The 24,176-nt window shown below is 32.5% G+C and overlaps 1 protein-coding gene across 2 annotated transcripts in view; it reads right to left on the bottom strand.

Annotated features, from left to right (window-relative positions):
• LOC147063706 (methanethiol oxidase) overlaps positions 1-24,176 on the bottom strand; it is a 586,211-nt gene that overhangs the window by 81,063 nt on the left and 480,972 nt on the right. For both annotated transcript variants that reach the window (XM_085959858.1, XM_085959859.1), the window contains exon 7: positions 16,352-16,543. In XM_085959858.1, the coding sequence (XP_085815984.1) occupies positions 16,352-16,543 (192 nt within the window). The remainder of the gene's footprint in view (positions 1-16,351; positions 16,544-24,176) is intronic.

The raw sequence follows: 24,176 nt of genomic DNA, 5'->3' as shown, positions 1-24,176 counted from the left end.
AATAGAACTGTATTGCGTGAGACTTATTTTTTGTTGTGTTTTTTGAGTGTTCACCGTATATTTGGCATTCTCATTTATTTATGCTATTTTTAAGAGATAATATTGTTTTTTGACTGAATGATTACTTTCTGAGTTTTTTTTTTAATAAATAGTTCTTAAGTCATTTCTTGTAAATTTATCTCTATTCTTACACAAAGACGCAATCCCTAAAGATGCGCACTGTCTACTCTCTTCTATTCATAGGCAATAGAAGAAAACCTTTTGAACTGGTTGCACTGGTTTTGCTTCTCTTGGCCTTCAGATGCACTCAGGAAAGAGAAGAAGTACACGATATTCCGAGTCATAGAAGGATTCCGGTATAACTTAAAAAATATGCATTATTTAATGGTTTTAATGGAATAGTTTTATTTAAAACAAAAAATAAAACTTTAGAAGTATTTTATTATATTTTTAAGATACATTTTACTAGTGATTCATTGATTTTAAATAATACACAGTAGAGGTTTCTTTATATGTATTTGATCTCTTATTGTGAATTCGTTTCCACTGCAAGACGTTTATTTGAATCTTTTGAACACTAGACATATCCAGAAAATGGCATTTATTTCTTTGTAAAAATGATGTGGAAAATGTTCAGTGCCATTTGGCCGATGAATTTTCTAAGTTACGTTATATATTATTACAATGCATAGCTTAATATTGGTATTTGGAAATTATATATTTTTTGATCCTATATTATAAAATAAACTATCATTAGAAATAACAAATAGTTGTTTATGTTAATTTTTTAAAAATTTTTTGTCGTTTTTTCACAATTATATGTTTAACAAGACCGATTTATTTCATATGATTTAATAATTGGACTCCAAACCCGGTTTTGCTATAAATGTTATTGTAAAAATCTCCGATCCCGATTGGATCATATAGGCCTCCACAGAGTAAAGATTTTTAATAACAGATTTTTGTTTTGCACGAAAAATGGATGTTAGCCATTTGCTCAACATATTATGTCCATACTCAGACTCCATACACAAATTAAAAGACGATATAGGTATATGAATTTATTAGACCCAGAATTCAAACCTGGGACTCACGATATTATAAGCCGACGGGTAAACCGCTCCTTTAGAAATTGTTTAATATTTATAATACATAGTGTTAAATTATCTCTCACATGAGAGAAAAAATATGAAAATGTATAAGAGAAAGCGAGACGGGGAGAAGACGTAATAAACATACATGCATAAATGTAAATGATAAATTTGAGAAGTGGTCTATTTTAACTGGGTCGTGAAAGAAAACAAATCATATTGTCATAATATTTTGACAGATGGTTATAGTGCGGTAACAGCATATCAAGTGATTATTCCATGAAATTAGTGTAATCTAAGAGATATAGAATTAGTAATTATAATTATTGATGTAAGGTGCTGTAATCTACTGTAGGCAACATACACAATCAATAAAAAAATAAAAGCATTATCAATGAGGAAGAACCACCATCTCAGCGACGTCATTTATCAAATGAATTAGTTCGGCGATGGTATACTAAAACTGCAGAATGCGTCTCAAACATACTGTTGTGAGCCGTTCCTTTGTCTGTAGTTTCTAGATAATTGACTAGTTCGTATTATGCTCTCTCCAAGAAATACAAAGAATTCGGCGCCATGACCACATTTTGAAGACATCAATTGCCTTCCGTTACCTTGGCCTTGGGGTCCAAGACTCGACACCGTACAAAAATATGGAGAATACTAAATACTGAATACTGCATTCTAAAATAATCAATAATTTAAAATACCACCGTAACTCGCAATTCAGCACCACGCCCTATTTATACTCGGCCATGGTACCTACCTAAAATATAATAATTATGATTTTTTAGCTTACTTGTTTTCTAGATTAGAAAAAATGCTATAAAAATACTTATATTAAATACGCATTTAAAATACATGTTTGCGCCAATATTGTTGCAAACTCCCACCAAACATTTCTATCCTATAGGTACCTTTCCAATAATTTATGTCAAAAGGCACTTTTACCAATTATTCAGTTATAATTTAACCGTCAACAAGCTAACATTTACACCACCGTCACTCAATAAGAAAACAATTAGCAGAAAAAATACAGAGTGACTCGTCGTGAGAGTGGTACACTTAACAATAATCAAACCAAGTGTACGAGTGAATGACACGAGATCAATCCAGAAAGTCAGCAGTAAGATCATCAAAAGGTTAGTGCCCGGACTCTATTATTCACAAAACTTCAATTTTCTCAAATACCATCCACTCAATATTATCGCCAATATATGAGGCGTCTAGAGCTCACATATTGCATTTTTTCATTGTTGAGTTAAATATACCAAATGATTTTTAATTAATCTACAATACACAAAGAAAAATAGTTAGCTATCAAAAGTTACTTTACACTATGTAAAAATCGTTAACAAAGTTGACTGTTAGTTGGTGTCATTTTTCAATGAATAATGTGAGTTCTATCATCAATGTTTGTCTAACCAATCAGAGCTCTATTCCTCATGGTGTGCTGTGTGACTTATCAGGGGAATGAATGTAAGTGCTGATGTCACCGCCGATGTTAATGTTCGAATCGTAGAAGGTTGCTGCGTAATGCGTGACATATTCGGGAAACAGTTGAATAATACACAGTGTTGGTATTTTCATCGTTTTATATTGTATAATAAAATTTGGATAAACACGGCATTAATAAAGGACTATCACATTGGTTTTATGCTGAGTTGGAAGGTTTACATTATAATTTGAATTTATGTTGAATGTTAAGCGCGTAAATTGACAACACTGTTGAAAGGCCAAAGTGCAACTCTTCTAAGACGGTCGAGATGCAACCGTTTCCTTTTCCGTTTTTGCGTAGTTGTCTATGGTCTATCAATGATCATAGACAACAACACGACTGTTTGTAGGTTTATATATGAAACCTCTACAGTTTGCAGCCTTTGGAGTATTACATATATTTTTTTATAAAATAATGTAAATCGACTCACTCATTAATATTCAAGAGATTTTAATACTTTTTTTCTCATTACAAAAAAAATGCTCTGGTGTTTTTGGTGATTATCTTAAAACTCGATTTTTGGAATATGTGAGTTATGAGTCTAGGTAACTCATATATTCATGTAAAAATTTTAAGACTTTACATTTCTACAATATACGACTATATACTGCGTTTTTTACAGAAAATAAAATCTCATTATGCCTGCCCTACTTTTTCATTCCACTTTATTTATAATACGATTTAAACCCACGTTAAAAGAGCACTCCCACAATAAAACATACCACTATATCAAATACCTATTGTGTTCACGACTGAGAATTATCAAAAAAGGCATTTGATTCCATAATAGAAAGGTTGAACATTCGTTCTGCTGGTAAATAAAAATTAAAGTCTTGCTTATAAAAGGTTTCGACTGCGATTTTTTTTTGACGGAAACTGGGTCCTCGAAGCGGATGTGACGGTTGGCGACATCTTTGGAGCAGCGTTTCTAAAAACATTTTCTTTATCAAACTTGTCACACACACGGTAAGTGGTTTATTTAGGAAATCATAAAAAATACATTTTTACGACATTTTTTTCATATTTTTTTCGCATCGTTTTTTTTTTAATATTAGATGAATCAATGTCAACATGTATTGTATTTATTGACTAAACATAAATAAAAAATATATACTTATAATCATTTACAAATCGTTTAAATAACATGCCTGTTGTTTGTCATTGTTTTTATTTACATACATAGATAATATGTAAAGACCCCAGAAACAAACTCACTAAGAAAATCCGTGCGCGACTCAATTCAGCATCCATTGATCGAATGTGCTTTACTAATTGAGTTACCTGTGTCTTATCTACGGCGAAATTAAGTAATTGCATATACAACTAAAGCATTAGAGCGGAGCTCGGAGCAGGATCACGGAGCAGAAGAACGAGGCAGTGGAGCAATGGTGTTTTATCCGGAGCACCTATTAGTAAGTAGTGCTACACTGCTCCGAATGTTTTTTTTATTATTCAATGAAAATATTATATCTGACACTTTGTAATACTGGAATTATTTGAAATACGTCAACACGCCGAGTGATAAATAATCTCAATTTTTTGACAGAAGAGGCAGAATTTGAAAGACAATTTGCTGTAGGAATTTTGTTTAAGTAAAAAAAGGACGAATAATAAACCTTATTTCAAAACTACGTATTGAAAAAAAAGTAACATTTGTATACTTACATAATATAATAGGTACCAATTAAAACTTTTTTTACACGGAGCGGAGCAGACCCTGGATCGGTGCTGGAGCGGAGCGACTCAAAAAAGCGTCCGCTCCAACCCACTGCATATAACTGAAGCGTTTATCAAATAGCATTAATGTTGTCAATCGGTATTTGTGGTTTAGATAAAAGTACTGATAATAGGTACTTACATTGAGTCTTAACTGACGTTAGGATGTATCGTAGCTATCAACAATTTATTAAATTAAAATCATACATTTATTATTGAAAAAAAAAATTACATGATAAAAACAATTTTTTATATACCAAGTTTTTAAATTTTCTGTTGAATCATATACACTTGACAATTCTATGTATTAATAAAAACTTTTTATTGTACTTGATAGAAATACTGAATACATATTATAGAATACAGAAATGTCATTTTGACATTTTATATTGATTTTCATAGTAACGCACGTATATATTAATAATTTAGTTGCTAGATCCACTTAGTAAATATTACTTTTAACGAATTTTTTCCGAAACATACGAAACATAATTAACTGAGAATGAATTCAATTCCGCTTAAAGATGGCCAAAAGTATTAAAAGAATGCATTGTCGCCATGTTCTGATAAAAGTTTCAAATGTCTAGCTAGTCGGGAAGTTGTACAAAATTGTTGCAAAAAATTGTACTGCACAAGAAAAAATCTGTACCGGACAAACAAGAATACGAGCTAATAAGAACATGGTAAAATAGGTAAGTAGTTAAATTATTTATAGCTAATGTAATTAAATTTCCAACAATGTGTTATATGTTCCACTGTTAATGAGTAATGACAGTTTAATGTACAGGACAAGTCAAGCCAAAATATTCAAACTATACCTACGGTTGTTATGAAAATAATAATATCATGGAGTAATATTGTAAATAAAATGCTTATATCTCGGAAAATTCGCGGATAACGTTATATCAAGTTTATTTATTAACATTATCTGAAATATGAATATGTACGTGTCTTTTTTATTTTATTAAATATCATAAAGAGAACGTCTTGAATTAATTATTAGTTACATGTTTGATAACTGTTCCACGTATAAATATGTACGCGTTGGTGTGTATATATGTCACTTATGTATTAACACAGTTTAATCTTCAGCACATCAATTACTGTATACCGTATTAAATTCGTATGATTATGAATAGCTCCTTTTAAACAAACAAAACCGAGTAAACCAGCGGTCTGTTGCGAAATCTAAATCCGTTTCCGCTTCTGTTTATTCTCCGACGTCATCGGGCTGTATTATTGCTAAAAGCGCGGGAAAACCGACGACGGTCGCGCCAAAAAACTTCAAAAACACTGTGCGCTCCTGTTGACGAAAGTAAATAAAAGCAGACTGCGCCTGGAAAAACACTTGATTAATGGTTGGTATTCTTTTTATTTTTGTGAAAAAGCTCCCGTCAATTTATATATCACTCAACTTGGTAAGCCGAGCCCGCTACGGTATATTTAAATCAGCTTTTTTAAAAAGACGTTTAATGCTTTTTAGTACCTTTAATACCGCTGGGATTTACTTTACTGTTTAATAAAATATGCTGCGTAATTTTACGTTGATTGTACTATTGTACTATGATTCGAACTTAGTTTGGGATAGTCTCAGAAACGTATTTATTTAAAAAAAAAATCCGTGAAATAAAGTCAAACCATACCAATTTGCAAATATTGCACTCTACATGATAACTTCACGGAAATTCCCAACCCTTTGCCCTCTAGTAATTTTTTTGTATATCTACGGACTTATTTATATATTATTATGTTATCACTATTCTCAACAAGAAGCATAATACAATCGAAATACTGACTGCGACTCAGTGATGCAAGTTTAAATGACTATTTTAAAATAAGAATATTCACATACATTCATTACATTCCTAACTGTAAAAGATTGATTGAAGAAATCCAGTGCCAAAGATAGCATTAACTAAAATATTTTTTTTTTTTGCATAATATGACGTTCATATAATTATATATTTTTACATGATATTTAAAACTTCATTAATACTGGGATTAAATTTATTTGAATAAAATTGAATTGTTAAAAAATAGAACTACTATTCATTTGTCAAATAAAACTTATCCAATTTCTTTTATTGTGTTAATATTGCCAATTCATGGTGGAACTGTATTGTATTATTGATTAATATCCCTCTGAGGTAGACGAAACTGGTTTAGATTTAAATGGAACAAGTAATAAAAAAAAATGCGTTTTCTTAATTTAATCAATGATGTATGCACAAGTTATGTAAGTTGTAATGGAAAGAAATGCCCGCCAATCCATTTTTGACTATAAATGTGCTACTGGTGAAAATATGGTTGAGAATTCTTAGCTTAGCCAATTCAAATGGTATGTTTATCAGAAGTATATGCACGAGACAATATGTATACCTAGTCAATTAAGAATTTTGTGTACTTTTCTGTTTAAAGTGAAAGATAATTTTAATCAGTATAAATTTTGTTATATATTACGTAAAATTAATGGAAATGAACGCATAAGACCAGGAAATCACGTAAAAGATTAAGCTTCATATTTGAGCTTGACGTCGATATTGAATTAACATTAATTCATTCATCATTATTATTTTTAAAAGCGTTTTGATATCAGTGCGAGCACGATAGACAATATTGGAGTACAAGAATCATTTGAAGTTTATTTCATGAAGATTTTGATCATTCAATAATATATTGAAGAATTTCTAGAAAACATGTTTTTTTGATAATGATGCTTATTATATAATATCTAAAAAAAATATTCCTCGCCATTAAATGTGATAAATTAAAATGTGAAAAACTTGGATGCCTACAGTAAAGTACTTTTATGTAATTGAATTCAAACATTCCTTTATGGTTGTCATTTTTGCGTTGTCAATTCATCATAATCATCATCAGCCGGGGTCAATCCACTGCTGAATGAAGGCCTCTCCAAGCTTCTTCCAACTCTCTCGATCCTGTGTCGTTCGCTGCCACGTATTTCCGTCGAACTTTACCAGTTCGTCAATCCAGCGGCTTTTAGGGTGACCCTGTGGCTGTTTTGTGCCCCTTGGGTACCACTGGATGACGGCATTTGTCCAGCGGCCGTCCTTTAGGCGAACAATGTGCCCCGCCCATCTCCATTTCAGCTGTTCGACAACGTCTATTACATCGCGTACTCTTGTCTGCTTCCTAACCCATTCGTCAGCTCTTACGGTCCTTTCGCGTGATGCCCAACATACACTTCTCCATGCCTCGCTGTGCGACTCTTAGCCTTTGGACATCTCTCGTGTTGAGGATCCACGTCTCGCAGCCATACGTGAGCACGGGTAGCACACATTGGTCGAACACTCTACGCTTAAGACACAATGGTAGGTCACTTTTTAAGATACTATTCAGACGTCCGAAAGCACTCCATGCGTTGTCAATTAATTGGCAATAATGATTTCATGGATTGGTTTATTTTGTCGTGGAGGAGTGTGTTATATTATCAATTGTTTTATAACAGCTAACTGATAAGTACTATTAACATATTATATTACTGCCTTTCTTATGTATCTACACTCTTTATTTTATGGATAATGTTTAAATGTCAATTTGTATAAGTAGTAAATGGGAAACTAAACAATTGTGTGATCAAAACTTTAAAAATACCAACTTTATTAAATGACCAAAACGTCAGAAAATAAGAAGATGTACTATGAGTAAAATTTGCAGTGTTTTAAAAATATGTGTTCACTTTTTATTTATTTTTTATTTTATTGTTCCAGTTTCAACCCTTTATATTTGTAGTATATCTCTATTATAAACGTATCTATGCCCATTAAGAATTAACATTTGGAGTCCGTTCGAGCTTTTGAGTCTATTAAGATGAAAATGTTTATTCGGAGTCCACATTGTAATTAGACGTGTCTATTAAAAACCGCTTGTTCTAGGGGTAGCCCGTTCGGTTTGCACGTATATATACTTTATTAAAATATATTTTATACCCATAAAGCCGACACGCTTTGGTGGACGCGCGGCCGCCAAAAAGCTCTCGCGGTGGCTTTTTTAAAATCCATTAAAAGCCCTGTTTTGTTTGCCGGACACAAAACATAAAACCACTACACAGGGTGATAGACAGATATAAAAAAAATACTACAAAGAAATTAAAAATGTAAAATACTGTGAAAAACTCGCGTGAAATCGTACCATAAAAAAAGCTTTTGTACGAACGATATTTTACTATTTCAGCGAAATGAATCATACATAATTTTATTTATATTTCAGGATTAAAACATTCATTTGGAAATTATTTGTTCAGAGCTTATGATAATAATATGAAAATGAAAATAATAAACTTCCGAAAAGAGGCTTGTTTAAGGGCGGACGTGCTCAGCGTAGGTCAAAATGGAGCTTTTATTGTATTTTCAAAGCATGATCCTGGACATTCCTTAAACGTTGTAGATAATCCATTTATATAATTTTAAAGCCTTATTATCCTTTATATTTATTTTATACATTTGATGACTGCATAAAGTATTTTTATTACATAAAATAGTATTCTTTTAAACCTATCGCTCTAATGTTTTAGAATATAGTCATATTTCAGTACATGCATGTGCAGTGGTGTTAAGATTTTTTACATTTATTAATTTTTAAATGCATTTATAAAATCATTAGTATAATTTATGTTGACATTATTAAAGTGAAATATTTACGATAAAAAATTATATTGATAATCTCTGTGAACCCAAATTTGACAAGAATTAGGTATTTTATTATTCAAAAATGGGCAAGATTAACACATTTGAAGATAATTATAAAGTTATTAATTAAAAGCTATGTTTTTGACAATTCAAGTGTGATAAACATCCTACGAATAATGATTGCTTTGTAATAATTATTGACCTAAGAATGAGGTAGTGTTTTTTTTAAATACGCCATTTCTTTTGGCATTCCCCAGTGGTTAAGCTACAACATACGGCCGTAGCCATAAATTGACAAACGATAAATGAACTAGGAAATAAGATCATGTTAACGCGCGTGTATGAACATGCACCGTTCGGTTACATCGGTTAAATCGGTTAGGAACATGTTCAAACAAGCGCGTTAACATGATCTTACTCCCTACTTCAGTTGCCAAGATGACAAGCCATCTGATGTCACGATGATTGCATGGAAGGAATCTCACCTGAATAAATCAGTTTAATCGTCCGGTTTAGCAGCTCTTTTAGCTGAGTCTAACATAGCCAAAAATACTGTCTATCACCAAATTATTATTGTCAAACCTCTGGGTTACGAAACATTTGGACCCTGCTTTGAAAACGGTGGCTGAGATCGAAAGACGCTTGATAGATAAAACAACATACCATTCAACTAAGTAGGTACTCGAGACAGTGAATAAGCATATAAATTCAAATAGGTAATGCAGTAGCTGTTTTAGGTACTCTTGAAGTATCCATGGGATTGAAGGAGATACTTTATATAATTGAAGAAACTTAGTATATCAATACTTATATAATAATTTTAATATTAGTTTATTGGTTTATATAATATAATATGTACATATATAGTTTAATTTTACACCTTTTACTATTATTATTGTATACTTATTTATTAATTCTCTATGTAATTCTAACCTTTTTTATTACACTTTTATTTTATTCAACGAATAATTTCTAAGATTTGAGAATGTTATATTCTATATATTGAACATACATAATTTATCGTGCTTTTCCATTTAAACTATGGATATTCTACTTAATTACGACGATTTTAACTAGTAGTTCTTACATGAATTACTTATCAAATTGTGTTACAAACGCAAGGCGGCTATCGGTTTTTGTGTATTATCAATTAAATGCCTTATATATTGAAGTGATTCGTGACGCCGGTTAGTATTGTAAGAACTACTAGTTAAAATCGTTGTAATTAAGTAGGATGTCCGTAACTTAATTAGAAAAGCACACTGGTGCGAATCGAGCGGTTAAAGGTTTTAGAATTCTAGATCTAAAGATGTTTTCTAATGAATATAATATGCATGAGATGTTTTCAAATTATGTATATTAATTCTTAACTGTTTATTTTCAATCTACTGTTAATGAATGAATCTTTACTCCATTGAGAAGCAAAATACTTGGTTACTAACGGAATTATTTTTTGTGGTCTTTCTTCTTTTTTCCTTGACGTATTGGCCTACGAGGGCCGCCGAATGAATGCTACCTTGCGTAAGTATTATTCATTAAATAAAAATAATTACATTAAAAAAATATATTTAAATTTAGAAATAAAAATATATCTAAATCAGCCTGTTGAAAATATACTATTTACCATTCAGAAGCCCATTTTCATATGACTTTGGTGAGTGAGTTTTTTTGATAATGTATTTCAGCAAAAACATTTCAGTATATGAAATTTATTAAAAAAGTCCGGTAAACAGAACTACCAACGAGCCTCCATTAAAATGTAGACAAACATCGCTGACCGTAACATTTTTTTGGAAACAATTTGAATGACATGACGCATGGAATTTTTGTCAGATGTTATTTTTATGTGAATTATGTTTTGTTCTGTTTAATAATAATACTTTTATTACCACAGTGTTCAGCTTTTAATCTTTTTGTGACTATATGAGTGATACTAATAGTTTAGATGTTCTCTGGAAATAACCCAGAACCAGCTGTTAAAAAACACAGTTAGCAAAAAATAACTATTATTAAGTTTAAGTGTGTCAACTCATAAAAATTACCTACCGACATCTACATAGAATAACATGAATTGTTATTATAAATAAACTACATAAGCGTGAAGTTCGATGGTTTTGACAAAAAATATGACATAGTTAGAGCGACGCCGAGCGAGAGAAAACGTTGCGAAAGGCTTCATAAAAGAGCAGTCTGAAATAATAACGGTAACAATAATTAAGTTTATCCTATGTAATTTGTGCGTAGTTTTAAAGTCAAGTTATTTCACTATAGCTATTTTGCCGTGCCCAGATCAGATTAATGCAGGTTTGTGAAATAAACGTAATTACAATCTACGGTGGCGAGTTTATTAGTAGGTCATACATTAAATGCTTATCAAAGTGCGTTATTATTGACTATCGGTTATTGTGTATTAAATCAAAGAATATTAATAATCTTAATTATTAACCGACGCCCGGTTCTCGTCAAATATTTTGGTTATAACGTCTACTTGAACAATTTTATAAACCATTTCTTTTCGAATAATATGATTTTTTCTAGTAGATATATATATGAGGTATTTTCAAGTTATGTATGTTCAATATATGGAATGTTACATTCTCAAAGGTGTCCGGCAAGGTGATACCATTTCACCTAAACTATTCACCGCTACTCTTGAGGACTTATTTAAGAAACTTGATTGGGAGGAAAAGGGTGTTCCAATAAATGGGGAACACCTCAGCCACCTGCGCTTTGCAGATGATATTGTTATACTCTCACAAGACCCGAAAAACCTCCAAAGTAGAATGCAAGAACTCGCGGATGTCAGTCAAACGGTCGGTCTAAAGATAAATGTCTCAAAGACAAAAGTGATGAGGAACTATTTTTCGGACCCTGCGATTATCTGTATTTCTGGCACCCAACTCGAGCAAGTCAGCAGCTACGTATATCTCGGACAGCAGGTGGATAGATGGAAGTATGCACGATGAAATTGCTCGAAGAACAAAGCTGGGATGGAGTGCTTTCGGTCGTCTGAATAGTATCTTCAAGAGTGACCTACCATTATGTCTTAAGCGTGGGGGTGTTCAACCAATGTGTGCTACCCGTGTTCACGTATGGCTGCGAGACGTGGACCTTCAACACGAGAGATGTCCAAAGGCTAAGAGTCACACAGCGAGGCATGGAGAGGTGTATGTTGGGCATCACGCGAAAGGACCGTAAGAGAAACGAATGGGTTGCAGACAAGAGTACGCGATGTAATAGACGTTGCCAAACAGCTGAAATCGAGATGGGCGGGGCACATTGCTCGCCGAAAAGACGGCCGCTGGACAAATGCCGTCATCTAGTGGTACCTAAGGGGGACTAAACGGCCACAGAGCTGCTGGATTGACGAACTGGTAAAGTTCGGCGGAAATACGTGGCAGCGAACGACACAGGACCGAGAGAGTTGGAGAAAGCTTGGGGAGGATGAGGCTGATGATGACATTCTCAAAGTCTTGTGAATTATTTCTTGAATAAAAGAAATGGTTTATTAGTTTCTGTTTACTTTTTAAGTCATTAAGTATAAGATTCTGAATCTTTGGGATACTTCATCGTGATGCCTACTTTGATTTCATGATATTTTTTTAAATTTAGAATGTCCACTATTGTGTCCCTAGAGTGTCCCTAGAGCTCGCTGACCGACTGAGAAGTGGAAATGCAGCGTACTTCGCGCTGAGTCGTCTGTTCAGGTCCAAAATGCTGTCCATCAAAACGAAATTCCGGGTGTATAACGTGGTCATCAAACCAATCGTCATGTATGGATGTGAAACGTGGGGTTTAACAGAAAAACAAGAAAAGGCGCTCCAAGTGTTTGAAAACAGAATCCTCCGGAGAATACTTGGACCCGTCAATGAGAACCACCGGTGGCGCATCCGCACAAACGCTGAGCTCTTCGACCGATACCGACCTAGAATTACTAATATTCTGAGGTCAAGAAGGCTCAGATGGGCGGGCCACGTTGTACGATCTGAAAGATCTAGAACTCTCTATAGGATTTACAAAGGCACACCAGCTGGCACTCGACCTCTTGGCCGCCCTCGACGGAGATGGGCGGACAACATTCAAAGGGATGCGGAAAGGCTGGGGATAGTCAACTGGGAAGAGAGAGCGATGGACAGAGATGCCTGGAGAAACGTTGTGCAGTCGGCCATGGATCTGAACGGCCCCTAGCGCCAGTTTAATAATAATAATAACTATTCAATACTTTGGCATAAATATATTTTTTTTATAAATCTGAAATAATTCCTTTTTGTGCAGTTAATGTCAGACCAAAATTCTAAAAATTCAATTATGCAAAGAAAATAAATATTGAACATTCATAATTTTGAAAAATACTTTCTGAGAAAGTATATAATATATTTATTATAATATATATATATTATATAAAATCTTCTTTGAAAAAAGTAAGCCACCCCGACGGGGAATCGAACCCTGTATCTCCCGGGTTTACGCCCCATCCGTTCATTCAATAATTAGAATGATACATTCTTAAATCTTGTGAATTATTCGTTGAATAAAAGAAATAGTTAATTATAATAAATATTTTTTCGCATTAGGATGACTGTTAGCAAAATAACAAACGTTTCAAAAAGCCAAACAAACAAATAATTAAATATATATTTATATATCCCTCAAGTGAAGTATAATAAAAGCCTTTAAAAAAGCTTTTAATTGTATTTTTAACCTGCCTATCTAATACGTATTTTTAATCTGAAAGTAGATTCGTTAAAATAAAAGAAACAAAAACATTCGTTTTGAAAAGAGGCGAAAACGTAAATCGCGGCCCTTATTATAATCATATTTTCCTTTGATTTACAAAAGAAAAGGAAATGAAACCCTTTCAAGATATCATATTATATTTTATTGTAGGTATGGTAGGCATTGTATTATCTGCTTAAAGGGTATCAAATTATTGGAGCGAAATTGATGGGTTGTGGTCACAGTAAGATGTTTTTTAGGGCTTATTTTTCGTATAGGTACCTACTGTTGAAGATTTGTTTGGTCAATTGATAGATAGTACTAACTTCGTATGTGACATATCTACCGAACCAAATTTATTTGAAAATCAAATCGAAGGTTATATGGCTATAAATGAGGTAGGCGAAGGGTAGGGGTCCACCATAAATAGTGCACACTAAACTTTGTCAGTCATACGTATTTGTTTTCATTGAAATAAGTATACAATTTACAGATGTATTGCTCAGTTTTTAAAATTCAATTAGACCCTGCAACACCAAACCATAATAAATAATAATGTTATATATAGGTAGGCTTATATTATATATATAATATAATATTATAAGCCTACCTTCTTAAGAAAAATAATTTTCAATTGCGTATTGACGTACCTATATCTAATTATACAAATATAATCACTTTATCAAACAAAATATTTTAATTATTTAATTTGCTAACGACATCTGTCGTATATGTAGGAAAGTAGGAATATATTATAAATGTTTGTCTTTAACAGATTTCTCTAATTATTTCTCGTGAATTGTAATATTTTTTCTGTATGGACTTTATGTCACGTGACCTTAGGATGTCTGGGGCAGTTTATACAAAACGATATCCACTTATTTTATTTGTAAACCTAAAATCTAAGCGTATAATAATATATTATTAAAATAATAATTATAAAAAGATAATTTAAAAAATAGTTTCTTTGGCATTAAATCACATAATATAAATACTTAAATATAGATGTTTTTATGTAAAGATTTTTTATGTGTATAAATTTTAAGGAAAATACATATTTTAAACTCATCGCTCAATTTTATGTCATCAGTCAGTTTTCGAGAAATTTCATCGAATTAGTGTGTACCTATTCATCAGTAGTAATATCCATATTATCTTCTTATGTCCCGGAAGTATACCTGACAAGTGTGTTCTTTTTCTTTGATCTCCACAGCCTACCTCGTCCAAAACTCACCCTTCACCACTGGGGTAAACAATTCAGTACGGGCTTCCGCCGTCATAATATATGATAGTTTCTTTTATCTTGATGTATTTTAATATTGTGTTTTTTTTTAGATTACCCAAACCCCTTTTAGGAAGTTTATAATTTTCATCCAAAATAACTATGTCTTAATTATAATAATATTCATACTTATTTAAACATCCAATCAGTTTCAAATGAATTCACCAAATAAATGATTATAAATACTATTTTCCCACAACTCATCAAATTCATATTCATGATTTTAAATTAATATTTATTTGTATAATGTGGTAAAATTAATACGCGAACGGAATGATTAATTTTAATGAAATGTATTCAGACTAATACAATAATTACAAAAATATATTTCGCGTATGAAACATATTGTGTATTTGAAATTCATTAAAACGTTGTAGTTATTAATTGATGATAAGTTTATGTATTATTATTCAGTAATTGAAATACATACATAATTAATATCTATTGAATATATTATTAATTTTATTTATCGAAAAGTCTGTTTTATAAAATATGTCCCTAAATATGTAAATTACTACAATTAGGTAATATAATAATTTTCATTACATTCATAAAGGGTTATTTTGCGTATGAATGGTTCACAGGGCTTGCGTTATCATAGTGGTATATTAAATTTGTTATAGCCAGATTCCTCAAATTGGTAGCGCCCCGAAAAAAAATATTTGAAAAAAATATGAATGAGTAAATAATATATTGTAAAAATTTATAGTTTCTACAAGATGGAAGTCTAGTAGGTACTATGTTCATTTCCAAGCTTTAATATTGGTTTGGTGTTGTATCTCAATATAAGTAATCAATTACCAATAGTAAAGGTCATTTTCCACATTATGTATTACAAATTAAAATGATTTCTCACTTGATTTATTGTCCAAATTCGATTAAATTCTGTTGCACTAATGTAGTTGAAATGGTAAACATAATACTTTTTGATGTAATAAATAAGTAATTTTGCAAGAAAAAACCAAGCATATTTTTTTAATAGGACCTAAGTAAAGGGCCCTTCCAAGCATACATACATCCCTAATAGTTTGTAATTTATTCATAGATAGATAAATTGCACAGTTAATTCATCAGACAACATATTTTCTAGGTTGTACTACAATACTTACGTACTAAAAATGTTAACGTTAATTCAAATACAGAAAATGGTAATCAGAATAATCCTTTAATGGGACGGGTCTTGCCATGTTATATTGTAGCCCGAAACAACTTTCAACATAAATAACTCAAATATCGCAGAATAACACTCGATTTGAGTATAAACCATTTACATTTATGCAATATAGTAAACGATAACCACATAGTAAATTCTACGAGAATCAACTATCAATACGAGTATATATATGGACAGAAACTGAAAGCTAATCTATCTATAATGATTACAAAAAAAGTAACTCACTTGTATAAGTTTGCATAAAGAGCACTTCCCACGAATCCAACAGCTGATTTCGGCTCGTGCAGGAATCTAACTTCGAGAGGAGTTATTCCTTCTTCACCGAGATCGATGGTCTGGATCAGCTCGCGCTTGGACCAGCTGTAGAAGTTCAGGGACTGGCCGTAAAGTCCGGGAGGGCCTCCAAGCTCGAAACCCCTGTAAGTAATGGTAACAATGTGTATAATAAAACAGTTTATATTATTAATTTATTCAACTACTTAGAATCAGTTTGTGGTAGCTTGCGTTATCCTTCAGCCAGCTCTCACATCAAAATTCGTCTCGCCTAAAACCTGTCGAATACGTTGATGTGATGTCATCGTTATGCCCAAAACACACGTTAACAAAAAAGAGCTCCGCAGATTGGTCGAATGCGACTGTTTTGTTTGAAAAAAAAACATCTGCTGTTGCAATCGAGAAGTTGCATCCTTCTCGGGCTCTAAATCGAAAAGTTGAAGTCACATACAAAAACATACGAATTGGTCATTCCTATACTGGCTCGCCGATCACCGCATTCAAATATCTATACGTTTCGAAGACTACGCACGACCGTCGCTATGTGCGCGGTCTTCACAAGCAGCACCGAATCTCAGTTCTCGGTAGGTTTCTTTTATGACTGTGCGGCACACGAGACGAATTTTGATGTGAGAACCGGCTTAGTACAATTTAGTCTGCATAGCAGTATTTAAGGCTACAGGATGTGTTGGGTGTTGGGCTGACCCTTAATTGTAAAAATAACATATTTTTATTAAAAAACTATATGACTTGTTCAACAGAATACCTATATTTAAAAATTGTATCAGTGTACTAAACAACTAAACTAACATTTTAGTTATAAAAACAAATATGTATTACATGGGTTCATTTACAATTTGTACTTGTGCATTAGTGAGTAGTAATTCTCTTCCAATTCTCGGCTGGAAGATACCACATTGCAAGCCATATTTTAATGATGATATTTATTTAATTTAAAGCTATCGACACCTGATGTTTTGTCCGTTAGCTATATATGGAGGAAAGGTGTTTTGCAAAGAGAACTCGCTATATAAATGGAAATGGCTGTAGCAACATTCAAGTCAGTGCAGAGTATCTGGGACTCACGACTGTATTCAGCTAAATCCAAATGCTGCCTATTCAACGCTTGTATTCTGAAGGTGCTGTTTTACGGTAACGAGTCATGCTACCTTATGCAGGTTTAGAGCAACCGTATACTGGGCTTCGAGAACAGATACTAAGTGCATTGATGACTTTAGGAATAACGAGGGACTAAGAGCCGCTTTATTATATGTTCGTTACCGTTTCTTTTGCTCATTACTAGTAGGTTGTCTATTTGTCAAGTCAACCAGATTACCTCATCCTGAAAGGTCGCTAAATACTATCCACATAGTATATACAGCAGAGCTACGAGATACTAGAAAGATTCTAAAACATTAGAGCGAGAGGTTCAAAAGAATACTATTTTTTGTAATAAAAATACTTTATGTAGTCATCAAATATACAGGATAATAAGGCTTCAAAATTATATAAATAGATTATCTACAACGTTTAAGGAATGTCCAGGGTTACGCTCTGAAAATAGCATAAAATCTCCATTTTGACCTACGCTGTGCATGTAGCTTAAGTAATCGAAAGTAATTTGAATTATTGCAATATGATTATAATATAAACTGTTACTAAATAAGATATTTCGCTGAATAAACAAACAAATACAATTATTGAGACAATTGTATTTATTCGAATATTCGTTTATTTTGCTGAATTCATATTATTATCATCGCAATATTTACGAATGAAAACGAACCAAATGTAGAGAGTGCTGCGTTAATTAATTTGGCGTATTTGTATTTCTTCGCCACCCTTTCGCGTCTTAATTATCCAAGAAACGAGGAGATATTATTTAAACCCCCAAAAAGAAAGCTATTAATATTTGTTTACGAATATGAATATAAATAATCAGCATCTGCTTCTTTCACAGCTTCTGCTAATAGATACAATTGGCCGAGGATTAGAGGGGAACATTTTTTTCAGATTCATTGAATGTAATAAATATATTTTTTATACTTAATCTAAAAGCAATAAACGACCTTAATCATGTCGATATAACACTATGCAATAAACTAAGAAAGTTATTTTATAAAAATAAATAATAATTAAACTCTTCACAGTCGTATTCGATACACATCCACCGGTAATCAAATTCATCGATTTACCTTCAAACTAAACATTTTTAAATGATGTTTTCGTATGTTATATTTATAAAATATAAACACTTCTGATTTGGTATTTAACGAAAACAGATTAACATTTTAAGATGACTCGCTCGACCAAATAACCAGATGAACTTGCCAAAGGATTAGTTCTGTTCAGGTAGGTATCACATTTGACAACTAGAAACCACATTTATCACTAGAAACTAATCTCGATAGTGTAAGGTGCTTAGTCACAAAATAGAGGATATGTATGATCAAAAGGGTCAAAACTAATCAGACTACGCTGACTGGCTGTAAGACTGTGAGAGATATCAATTACGGAGTCACCATAAGCCGGGTCTACACTCGGGACTTTTCCATACGTCTCACGAATTGAACTCAGGGCATGCGTCATCGACCTTGAAATCGGGTTGAAAATGGCCGCCATTTTGTGATGAAAGTACTAACGCACTGCGATCCGACCGGCTTGGATTTCTGTTCAACACCCCAGCAGCTTCGTATTTTTTCGGTAAGATTCGGGTCGTTCGTGCATTTGGCTGTCAGTTGCGTTGTCAATAAATGTATTTATTAGAGTCTATTTGATCATATTGGATGCATTTTAGTATTGGAATATTACGATTTTTTGCAAAATGTCGACTGAAATGATTACAATGGATTTTATTGAGAGTAAGGGCACATTGCGCATTATGGGATATAACCATAAAGACTATACGAACAAACTGAAGCGCAATGATGCCTATATAATATTATTGGTAGGAAAATTTGGAATGTCAGTTGGGGTAAAAATAAAATGTTTACGGTTCTACTTTTCCAAGGATTGCCATAAAACAAAGGGAACAAAGAGTGGCGCTGGGGCTAACAACAAGCATGAATCCTCGTGGTTTGCATACGAGTCAAATGGCATGTCGATAACAGGGGTTAAAAATAAAATTGAGAGCTTGAGTTCGTATTTTTCAAAGGAGCTCCACAAGACTAAGGAAACAACAAGGAGTGGAGCTGGAGCTACAGCAAAAATGAACCCTCGTGGTTCTCATACGAGTCACTGTTGTGTTGTATCGAATATATTATCTGGTTATAGTAGGTATTCAATGACATATTGTAGTATTGATGTGTCGTATTATGTATAACGCTCACGGTGGCCGCGCGGCTTAAGCGTTGGACTATTATGCCGTGGGTCCCAGGTTCAAATCCTGGGTCTGGCAAGTACACATATTGCTTTTCAATTTGTGTGTCAGGGTAAGACCTAATAGTTTGAGCAAGTGGCTGACACCATTTTGCCTTTGACATCCGTGTAAAGTTCTGAAAACGGACGTTTTCATTCGATTCTGTTGCCCTCATTATTCCGAACAGTAGTCAGAAAATATATTATATCATTAAATTTAAATCTCTTCAACTTAAATTGATATAATTACTTACAATATATCTAGTATAATTGTAATATTTATTTTGACAATCAGAATTATTCGTATGACGTTCGGGCATAGAATATTTTATTTGCGAGGGTGAATATCCATACAAGAATAAATATCATTAATGTAATACAAAGTGCACCGATAGATGGCACTAAACTAGTTCCATGACTGGTTTTGTCATTAGGACACTCTCAATTATGCTTATTTATTACAAATATGATTGTGATAATAAGTTAAAAAAAATTTTATTATTTGTTATTCCAAATTTTACTGTTTTCTTTTAACTTTTTACACTCGTTTCCCGTACGCTCCGTGGTGGCGCTGTATTACCGTGAATAATTTTATTCATCACCTGCGAATCTATTTCGATGTATAATCTATGACTCAACGAAGTGTAAGCTGTGATGAACGAATGTAGACAGTAAAACGGATTTATCTCCTCTGCGCATGCACAAAACTTCTCGGTGTAAAACCAGAATTTAAAAGTTGAAGAGGAAGTCGGCGTTGAAGTGACTAAATGGGGACGTAGCTATTGAGGTAAATCCTTATCCGTCTACATAGTGCTTGCGGCATCCAGGTAATGAGCAGCGTCATCTATTTTGAAGTCATGCCGCTACATATTTTATTACTTTTCTGCGAAAATATCATTATTTTAAAATTGGTCGCTTTTCACTGCCAGCCAATTTTTACTAGGTGGACACTTGTAGGAAAGATATTTTTTGAATAAAATAAATCCCTCAAACAATATGAAATAGGAACAAAATGATAAATAATTGTGAAAAATTACCAAATCAACATATTTCTCAAGTTTATCGAGAATATTTTCACCTAAAATTATAAATATTGTTTAGAAAAATACACAAACAGTTTATTCAAAAGTTATGACGTTTACAAGAACGCACGAGTTATCTCGTCCATGGCTTGAGCCGAACCTAACAAATAAACCAGTATATCGGCTATTTTCAAAATTTGTTTGCAGCTGACTTCCTGTAAACCGACAAGAACCGTGTTTTATTTAGACATAAATTTAATCTCAGTACTATACAACCCAAAGAGGTTGGCCGATCTTTAATAAATACAAACATATATTTCCGAAACAACATTTTACCGTGAAGTGTGCTATGGCTAACTACATACGTACAAATTTCCGAACACGGAATGCAATAATTACACCCCTATTCTATAATATAGTTCACTTCATAATCGCGTTTGTTAATTATTAATAATACATTTTTGTAACTCTCTTGTGGCTTAATGTTGAATGCGAAATGACCTTTATCCTACTTCCACAGTTAAACAATTAACTTTACTTCCAAAAGTAGTTAAAGATGCTTGAACATTTAAAAGAAAAAGTATTCATAAAAGAAATAAATTAAATACTCAAAAGACAATTGAATAAAAGTGTCCTTTCACGAGACGCCCTATTATGATTGATGATGTGAAAGTAATCACACTTTTCTCTCATTCGTCTTTTCCATCTTCATCTTTTTTCTTCTTTTATCACCTGTCTCCCTCTCTTGTTCTTTTGTTTAATATTGGCAAAATTTATGATTGAAGAGCGATGATTGAGTAAATCGTATAAAATTTAAAAAATAAATGCAAGCAAGCTTTCAAGAAAAAATAGACTTAGTTTATATAAGATAATATACTTAAGTACATATTATTATATTATTTATTATTATTGAACCAATAGATACAATCTAGCATTATTTAATAAATGATAAACCTAGTATACCTTAAATAAAGACATAGGTGAGGCTATTTTTCTTTTCTCATTACACCTATACTCTATTTTCTTTGATTTTTTAATGAATAAGTTTTCTTTTTTCTCGTGAATTATTCGTTGAATTAAAAAAATGGCTAATTAACTGTTAACATAATTGGTTGGGCCGATTATGACCCCAGTCCGATGCTTAAACCCGCACAAATATCTCATACCTACTATCCTAATTTATTGTTGATATCCAGGCGCTTAACTATTTAAAAATCATCATAAACCCGTGATTGATTCAGAGGCAGTTATTCGTAGACCACGACTGTATCAACTTGCTACCGTGTAGCCGTAGCTATAATTCAATTCGAGTTTCATTACGAACTCCGTGAACTAAATACCTGGCAAGTCGTGATACCAGTTATTATAACTTGACAACCGTAAAAGCATACAGGATGACTCATAAAACAAGTATCCCTTTGACTGACATCATTAACCCCAAAGCCCCAGTACACTGTGCGAGTGATACACATAACCATTTGCATACGATAGTACGTGAGCGCATGACCCGGGATCTGCTTCAGCTATAAAGCCGAACAACACCAATATTAGTGCCTGGATTAATTCACATTTAATTCGCAACCCAAATTACAGTCCTCTAAAAAACGTAACCAATAATTATTTTTCGATCAACTTTCGCGAAGACATCTAACATTTCACGTTTATGTTAAGAAGTACAGAGCGCTGCTTGAGTGATTATAATTTAACTGGCAATTAAGCTGTCAATAAAATTCATCCAATAAATACTCAGTCGTCTTTTTGCTTCCGGATTTAATGACGCACTAGGAAGGCAGTCATTTTAATAAAATCGTTGTAATATTCGAATAATTTGTGCTAAATATTGGTGACATTTATGTTCATTTTATAGTGTTGCATATAAATTTAATTAAACAAGACATAAATCTTCCCAAAAGTCAATTAATTATATATATGCATGAAACAATACGCCGCCGCTAGTTATATAATATTATTTATTGTATATAGGCGAAATGAAATTAATAAATATAATATAATGTATTATGTAGGGGAGTGATTCACAACGTTATTCACGTCACGGCATATTTTTAAAAATATAAAATTTTCGTGACACACTGAAGAATATTTACATATCCGACACATTTTTCAGACTTTTAAATTACCATATGTATTGCATTTCTCATCAAAAAAACTACACTTAGGAATTTTTACTATAACCAGAGGATGCTATGAGATTTTAATGGCGATTCTACAACTTTTTTAACTATAGAAAAAAAATATGTTATAACTATAAACTTGTCTTATTAAAAAAAAATTAAAACGATATAAAATTTTTTTATATTTATAATTTATTTTAAATTTACACAACTTCTAGATTTTTAATTAAGTTAAAGAATGTTTTAGTTATATAAAAATCATAAAAAATGGAGAAAAACCTTTTTACTGTATAAACATTGCCTAAATATATTATATAATTTAAGTCCATAATAAGTAGCAGTAAGTTATTTCACATTTACCTGAAGCAATAACTATACTCTTGTCCTCTAAGATTAAATAGTTTCTGGGGAAGTACTCTGATAAAAATGTCTCGCATTCACATTATAACCATAGAAAACAAGTTTATTAGATATCACATTCCATGGTACTCTTAGTTTCTAGATTTCTCTTTTACTTGAGATCCATGTTTTACACGAATTTAATACACAGGTTGAACACTTTGCGGTTAAGGCATATTGGGAGGTCATTTTTAAAGATATTATTCAGTTGGCTAAAAGCATTCCAGCCCAGCTTTACTCTGCGAACAATTTCATCAAATATAAAATCCATCTATAGAGACTTGTTGTCCCAGATAGTTATAGTTTTTCACCTGTTTGAGCTGATTGCCATTGATGAGGATTTCTTTTTGGCTCGCAAAGCAGTTGAACATGACTTTTGTCTTTGTTACATTTATTTTCAAGCCTACTTTATTGCTTACTTGTAACCAATACCACGCTAACACATTCTATATTTAAATGGCCATAAAACTAGTGTTGTGTTACTAAGTTTGCTTGAATTCTTCTACAAATAGTCAAAATTCTTTGTTTCTATCGAGTCAACTCAATGTTAACAATATGTACCAGTGTCTAAAATATACCTCTAACGTTTGGATTATTTCAATTTATAAATTCAGAGAATGTATACTGTGTTCTTGTCGTATGAGAAAAGATGCTGATTACCATCAGAATATATTCATCGTAGCATTTGAATATTCCAGATACAGCCTACGGCTAGTTACGTCACAACATGACACCGAACACTCTACGGCTCTACGCTTAATATACCTACGGCGTAGATCAGCATGGAATCTGAACCATTGAGAGAAAAAGTAAGTACGTTTACATAATAAAGATAATACACATTTAAATACGTTCTTCAGTCATATC

The sequence above is a fragment of the Rhyacophila brunnea genome, unplaced genomic scaffold, assembly GCF_057557595.1.
Source record: "Rhyacophila brunnea isolate RB1 unplaced genomic scaffold, BYU_Rbru_1.0 scaffold_9, whole genome shotgun sequence".
Classification (NCBI taxonomy): domain Eukaryota; kingdom Metazoa; phylum Arthropoda; class Insecta; order Trichoptera; family Rhyacophilidae; genus Rhyacophila; species Rhyacophila brunnea.
This window is presented reverse-complemented; position numbering and strand designations above follow the sequence as displayed.